General features: G+C 30.3%; 1 protein-coding gene across 1 annotated transcript; it reads left to right on the plus strand.

Moving 5' to 3' along the window:
* Positions 1 to 2,215: 2,215 nt before the first annotated feature.
* On the plus strand, positions 2,216 to 5,107 carry LOC114745658 (receptor-like protein EIX1). The gene is made up of 2 exons (XM_028933820.1): positions 2,216 to 4,149; positions 4,231 to 5,107. The coding sequence occupies exons 1-2, from the start codon at positions 2,216 to 2,218 to the stop codon at positions 5,105 to 5,107; spliced, it is 2,811 nt and encodes a 936-aa protein (XP_028789653.1).
* Positions 5,108 to 8,078: the final 2,971 nt, after the last annotated feature.

Genomic DNA, 8,078 nt, shown 5'->3' on the forward strand with positions numbered 1-8,078 from the left:
AGTTTTTCTGTACACTTGGCTTTTTATTTAAAAATAATAATTTGTTCTACCATTTTTTATTGCGGGTTCTATCTTCATCAACCATTTTTTCATTGTAGGTCCCGTACCCACTTTTTCATTAGGGCTTTACAATCTCCTTTATTCTTTTTTACTATGTCAAAATTAGAAAATGCTATGTAGAATAAAACTAAAGCCAAAAGAAAATAAACATTGGATGGGTGCTCATCCGACCAAAATTATAAAGGAAAGAGAATTTACTAAAATATTTATTTAAATATTATGCTGTTTTCTGTTTAAGATTCATTAAATTGACAACAAAGTAAGCGTTGATTGTTCAATTATGAGAACCACTTTTGGGTACTTCCAAACACCCCTTAAGTTAATCATTTTAAACACCAACCTGCATCGATCTTAGTGAAAGAGGTTTTGAACGCTTAAATATGAGATGTTGAGTTTAATTTGAGTTCATGTGAATTAAAAAAAAAACACCTTTTAGAGAGTTATTCTCAATTTGGCCTTCTAGATAGTCATATAAACGTTTTCAATATAAACTTCTATTAAGAAAAATATTTTTAGAATTTATTACCAAAACATTATTAAAAAATGTTGAAAATATATATTAAAATTAAGGTTGTGAAAATATTTGAAAGGTTTTTGTAATTTTAGCAAAATTGAGGTAGATCAAGTGTTATACTAAAAAAATTGATGTTGATAGTCACCCATCATTTGATGAAAAATACTAAAGAAAACTCACAAAAGGTGACCAATTTAAAACGGACAGAAGAGATGAACAATTGTCACAGTAGTGATAGAAAAATTTTTGTATTATATTTGAAGTAAACATTAGGGTGAGAAATCTTTTACTTTTCTTGTGTGGAAAAATTTGTGCACAATTTGAAAAGGAATTTGGCAAGAGAGGAGTGGAGAAGAAATTTTCATGATTCTTCTTTTGTCCTAATCAATTTGTCCCATCGTACAGTGAGAGTAAAAGAAAATTTCAATTTAATTTTCCTGACATTCATATAAGATATTATATATATATATTCTTATGATTATATTGAAACATAATATTCATTTAAAATTATTTCTGTTGTTTTCAAAATATTTTAATTAGTTGAAAAGGAAAAAGATTATACATGCGTTTTTGGTTTGGTCGGGATGAAGATATTGTGAGATGAGGAAATTTTTATTTTTTTTAATGTGAAAAAGCTTTCTGTTAAATGGAAAAGAGCTTTGGAAAATAAAAGAAATAATGAGTCAGGAAACTTCCAAACAAGTTTCATATGGTTAACTCGTGTGAAAAAAGTTTGCTAACTATGTTTTTACTTTCCAAAATTTGTAACGATGCATCTAACATTATAAATATAAATATTTTTTCATGGCTATTATAAATATAAATATTAATTGAGTAAATTTATTCATGACAATTTGACTAATTTGTTTGTAGGAAATGCTATGAAGTCCAACACTTGTATAAGAAACTCTTTGGATCCAACAAACAAGTTAGGTAGGGGAGTCATTTGTAATTATCACGGAAGGGACAATAGAAAACTCCATGCATATTCACTCATTTTTCATGAAATTTGAAAAAGAGTTTATTATAAGAAAGAATATATGAACATATTTTTTTAATTAGAATCAATTATAATATTTATGAAGATTTATCAATTAAATTTCATTTATTAACACTTGATTAAATTGCCAAAGGTAGATTCTTCATGATTTATCACTTGTACATATATTAAAAAGTATAAACACCTTACTTATATATGAAAAAAAAGTACATATGTAAGAATATATTGTATACCAAGATTAGTTGTAATGTTCCTTTAAATTATTTTCATCAATTGATACACATGTATGTGATTTGCTAATAATAGCAATAACATTTTATAACTTTTACAGTCATATTTGGAGACGAATATAACAATTAAAATTACATAAATCCATGATTTTTAAGGAAATGATGAGACCTATTAGGCTATAACTTTGCATAAATAATAAAGAATTACATATACCTTCTACATACATAATCGTCTCAAGTTTCATATCTCACTGTCATCCTGTATTGACCAAGACGCCTATAAAATGAACGCTTTGCTAGGAAGTCATTCACTGTTATGTGAAAGTTTTGCTTAAACCCCCACTTTCTAACACTATAAATACCGGTAATTTTGTGTAGAGTTGTAAGCCAGCTCTAGTAAAGAAACTAATCATGGGTCTGTGCAAAAATACCATATTGTTCATTTTGATTTGCTCACTCACCTCATCACTAAATCCCTTATGCAAATGCAAAGCATCTGATCAAGTTCTTTGCATTCCTAGTGAGCGACAAGCCCTGCTTAATTTCAAGCAACATCTTCATGATCCTTCAAACAGGCTTGCCACTTGGCCTGATGATAACACAAATTGCTGCAGCTGGATATCAGTTTCTTGCAATCATGAAACAGGTCACATTCTTGAACTTCACCTCTCATGTTCAATTACTTACTCATATAGGGGTTATGATGTTTCTGACATATCAAGGTTTGGGGGTGAAATAAATCCTTCGATACTTCAGTTGAAAGAACTAAGTTACTTGGATTTGAGCAGCAACTATTTTGGAGGCCTACAAATTCCAAGTTTCCTTTGCTCTATGAAGAGATTGACATATTTGAACCTCTCTTATGCGGGATTCAGTGGAAGCATTCCTCACCAAATAGGAAATCTCTCTGGTTTGCTCCATCTTGACCTTGGAGGTAATTCTTTTACTGGAAAGATTCCCCATCAAATTGGTAATTTGTCAAATCTACTCTATCTTGATCTCTCTGGTGGTTATCAATATGACGTGGATGTGATATCAATGTATGGAGAAAATCTTCAGTGGATATCATCTCTTTCTTCACTCCAATATCTTCAATTGAGCTTTGTTAATTTGTCTAATGCCTTTGATTGGTTGCCTGTGTTGCAATCTCTTCCCTCATTGACAGAGTTACACCTACAAGCGTGTGCTCTTCATCACAATTTCCATCCAGCCATTGCTATAAACTTTTCATCTCTAACAATCCTTGACCTTTCCTTCTCTTTTGATTTTGGATCTCCTTCCATTCCAAATTGGATTTTTCAGCTAAAGAATTTGGTTTCGCTTAAATTAAGATATAATCATTTGCAAGGATCCATCCCAAATGGTATTCATAACCTCTCTCTCATTGAAGATCTTGATTTGTCTCACAATTTGTTTAATTCTTCTATCCCTGATTGCTTGTATAATTTGAACCATCTCAAGTCTCTTGATCTTTCTATAAACAATTTGCATGTAACAATTTCACATGCAATTGGAAACTTGACTTCTATGGTTAATGTTGCTTTGTCACAAAATCAGTTAGAAGGGCCATTTCCAAACTCTTTAGGAAATCTTACCTCTTTGAAATATCTTCAAGTTTGGAGCAATAAATTTGATGGGAATCCTTTTGATGTTTTGCAATCACTTTCTGAATTAGAAGATCTTCATATTAGGGATAATCTTTTCCATGGAATTGTAAATGAACATCACCTCGCTAATTTCACTAAATTATATTCTTTCCCTGTATCAAGAAACATACTTACTTTGAAAGTAGGTCCCAATTGGAAGCCATCTTTTCAAAAGTTGACCTACTTGCACATGGCCTTATGGCATTTAGGTCCCCACTTTCCATCATGGATTAGATCACTGAAACATCTTAAGGGGTTGTCCATACCTAACAACAACATCTCTGATTCTATCCCCACATGGCTGTGGGGTGCATTCCCCAATGCTTCTGATTTTGATTTCTCCAACAATGATATCCATGGAGAGCTTTCTTATACATTAAAGAATCCCATCAATGTCCACACCATTGATTTAAGCTCAAATCGCTTAAGTGGTCCTTTACCACGCATATCACCAATTGCGGAATACTTAGACCTATCACATAATTGGTTTTTTGGATCCATAGCCTCCTTCTCATGTCAGGAAAAGGAAGAGCCAATGACGTTAGAATATCTCAATTTAGCATCAAATAATTTGTCAGGTGAAATACCTGATTGTTGGAAGATGTGGTCAAATAATCTAATGATCGTCAGGTTTGATAATAACCATTTCAATGGGAAGTTGCCTACATCCTTGGGATCCTTACCTTGGCTATACTCACTGTAACTCCGCAACAACTCCCTTTCAGGAAATTTTCCTGTTTGTTTCAAGAATAGTACTGAATTGGTATTTTTGGATCTTAGAGAGAATCAATTTTCAGGAATTATTCCACTATGGGTTGGAGACATTCTATTAAATTTGAAGATCTTTCTCTTGAGATCAAACCAATTCAATGGTAAGATTCCCAATCAAATATGCTCTTTGAATTCGCTACATGTCTTGGATCTTGCACAGAACAACTTGACAGGACAACTACCAAAATGCATTAATCAATTGAGTGTTATGCTAGTAAAGAATACCACTCTAGAATCGATCATCTATGGCGAAGGAAATGGTAGTGCAAGATCTGTAACTGATGTGCTTCTAGAGCTGAAAGGAAGAGAAGACGTATATAATATGCTGGGCCTCGTCACAAGCATAAATCTCTCAGGTAATAAATTATGTGGGGAGATACCAAGTGAAATTACATCTCTCAAGGGGTTACATTTCCTGAACTTGTCAAACAATCTTTTGAGTGGTAAGATTCCTCAAAATATTGGAAACATGGAATGGTTGGAGTCAATGGATCTCTTAGAAAATCAACTTTATGGTGAAATCCCATCAAGCATGTCCAATTTGAATTTCTTGAGCAACTTGAACTTGTCATCCAACAATTTGATGGGGAAAATTCCAACAGGAACTCAATTGCAAAGCTTCGAAGCATCAAGTTTTGTGGGCAACAATCTCTGTGGTCCTCCACTACCAAAGAATTGTGATGATTTGCAAAATATCCCAAACCGCCATGATGACAAAGAAGGTAAGACAAATGGGGTCAATTGGTTTTATGTGAGCATGTCTCTAGGATTTGTTTTAGGATTTTGGATAGTTGTTGGTCCTTTGCTCTATAGTAGATCCTGGAGGTACACTTACTTTCAGTTCATAGACTGCATGTGGTACAAACTTCGATATTATTGGTGGTGAGAAGGGGAAAAAAAGAGTTGTGTGATTGTAGTTATGGCTTATTACAAGCATTTTGTATGTTGTTGCTTCTGTTATCATTAATCACTTGGGCTCTTGAATAATATAAGCCTTGTTAGGACTATACTTTCTAGCAAGAATATGTACTCTGTGTGTGTGTGTTTGATAATGTATTGCTATATTGAAGAAAAGGTCTCCAATTTGTTCGTTGCTTCTTGGCCAAAGCTATAGTTGAGAATAATAGCTTCTGTTAAAAAAAAAAAAGATAAAGTAAAATTAAAAAAAAGTTAAAAAATCGACATAAGGCATATTAGGACGTTGGACATAGATGGTCAATCTACTAACTTTCAGTTTATTTTTTATAATTTGAACGAAAAGGTAATATATATATATATATATATATATATATATATATATATATATAGAAGCACCTTTGCAATCGAATGTACGAAAAAATGAAATTTCAATTTGAATTTAAAAAGAAATTCAAAACATATCCAACCTCATTTGGTGACAAGTGAGGTGTGTTTTTTAAATTACATCTCTCTATTTATTCATTCTTTCATTAACTAAGTTGATCTTTTTCATTATTATTTTGACGCCTTTTTTTTAATCCAATCTCATTTGGATAAAAGAATATACATTTAAAAGCTTAAATTACTTTATTGACTTAAAATTATTGTTTTCATATTTAACATGTTATAGTTAACTTCATTATTTTTATCTCTTAATTTTATTGAAAACTTCAATTAATTTCTGAACTGACATTTTATCAAAATAATTCATGAATTTATATTGCATCTCATAAAGGTCTTAATTTTTTTATATGTTTAAAATTACGTACGTTTGCTATCTAATGATTCTACTTGAACAGTAAATCCAAATGGCATATGAATGCGAACAACCTATCACCGAAAAAAAAAAAAGGGAACACTATAGTCAAAATCCAAAATGAAATTTAAGGACGAATGTGACAAACTAAGATTTAAATAAATTTTTGTTGGGAGAGGTATCCACATTCAATGTTTAATAATGCCTCAAAAATAATTACTTTCAAATAAAGAAATACATGTACTTAAAACAAAATATTTTAGAATTGTTATCAAAATATTATTAAAAATGTTAAGAAATTTATTAAAATTAAGGTTGTGAAAATATTTGGGGGATTGTTGTAATTTTGGCAAAATTAAGCTAGAGAAAGTCTTATAGTAAAAAAATTGATATTGGTATAAAAGAAGATTTACAAAAAGGTAAAGACTTTAAAAAGGACAGAAGAGATGAGGAATTACCATAGCAATGATAGAAAAAAAGTTTATTTTATTTGAAGTAACCATTATGGTAAAGAGTCTTTTACTTTTTTTATGGGGAAAAAGTTGCTCATAAGAGGGATGGAGAAGAAAATTCGATGATTCTTGTTGTTTGTGCTGAATACTATTTTTATTTTAGTTAGTAATTATATCTGACATAACAACTAATGGATTATGAAACATTTATCAGCAGAAATTATTTTTGGCCCAAAAAAAAAAGAGAGTATATACGTAAAAAAAATTTTCTGATTATATTTCGAAATACTATTCCTTTAAAACTATTGTTGTGAATATTTTTAAAGTATCTTAGTTCAAAATAAAAACTTATGTATATATTTGTTTTATCTAAGGTGAAAATCAAAGTACTAAAAACTGGATCAGTTGAGGCAAATGGTCAAGTATCAATGGGTCAGACCAGAGTTGACCCAAGGTTAAACAAGTGAGAAATAAAAAATTGAAAAATAATTGAAATTTTTATCATACCATCTAAGGACTAAATATTTGTTCATTACCTTAAATTATAAACAAAATAATCACATACTTACAATTTCTTTCCAATCTTCTTTATAATTTCTTTGACAAATTCACTTCATATTATTATATTAAAAATATCACCATACATTAGTCCTAGCAAAATATCAAACTAAGATATAGGATAACAAAATATTCCTGCCTATAGTCTATTAATCACAAAACTAATATAGCTTAAGAAAAAAGAAAAAGTTTTTGGCTCAAAATAGCTTTTTTTTAATTAAAAAAAAACAGCGATCAGGTTGACCCACCAAACCACATGGGCTAACTGAGTTGTTCCCTATTTGGTCCGGTTTGCATCGGGGCACCCCTCCCGAGTCAATTTGATTCCGGTCTGCATGCTTAACTGTACTAGTTATTTGACCGGTTTGTCGATTTTTGGGCTGAACTATCGGATTCAATTTTCATACCATAGTGAAAATATTATGAGATGAGGAAACTTTTATTTTTCTGATGTGGAAAATTTTTCTCTTATATTGAAAAGACTTTTGAAAAATAAGAGAATAGACCAAAAAACCTCAAAACAACTTTTGTGTAGTTGACTCATTTTAATATGAAAATATAGTTAATCGGTGTGTCTACACTCTACAATAGGTGGAAAAAGTTATCCAGTAAGCCAACAACGTTTCTACTTCTCAAAACTTGTAATAATCTAACATTAAATAACAAAAGAAATAATTTTATTCAATAAAATTTGAATAATTCGTCAATAGGAAATCCTATAAAGGCCCAAGTGGGTTCGGAGAAATTCTTTGGATCCAACAAAAACATTAGGTGAAGGGAAATCATTTGTAGTTATCATTAGAGCTTCGTACTACATATTCACTCGTTTTTAATGAAATTTGAAAGAGTTTATTATAAGAAAGAATATGCAAACTTTTTTTTAATTGAGAATTAGTAATACTACTAGTATTTATGAAGATTTATTAAGTAAATTTTATTTATTAAAACTTGAATAAATTGCAAAGGGAGATACTATAAGATTTATCACCCATATATAAGAAAAATAAACACCTTAGTTAAAAAGTACATATCAAGAGTATATTGTATGTGAAGATTAATTTTACTATTCCTTTCAATTATTTTCATTAATTTGAAGTATGAGAAAATTAATATTTTGATTTTTCAATATTTTC

The sequence above is a fragment of the Neltuma alba genome, unplaced genomic scaffold, assembly GCF_004799145.2.
Source record: "Neltuma alba isolate B1F8T4 unplaced genomic scaffold, ASM479914v2 tig00004747_pilon, whole genome shotgun sequence".
NCBI lineage: Eukaryota > Viridiplantae > Streptophyta > Magnoliopsida > Fabales > Fabaceae > Neltuma > Neltuma alba.

Coding starts and splice junctions, on each gene's coding strand:
- LOC114745658 (XM_028933820.1), top strand. CDS start 2,216: ATGGGTCTGTGCAAAAATACCATATTGTTCATTTTGATTTGCTCACTC. Junction 4,150..4,230: donor TTACCTTGGCTATACTCACT/GTAACTCCGCAA, acceptor TTTGGATCTTAG/AGAGAATCAATTTTCAGGAA.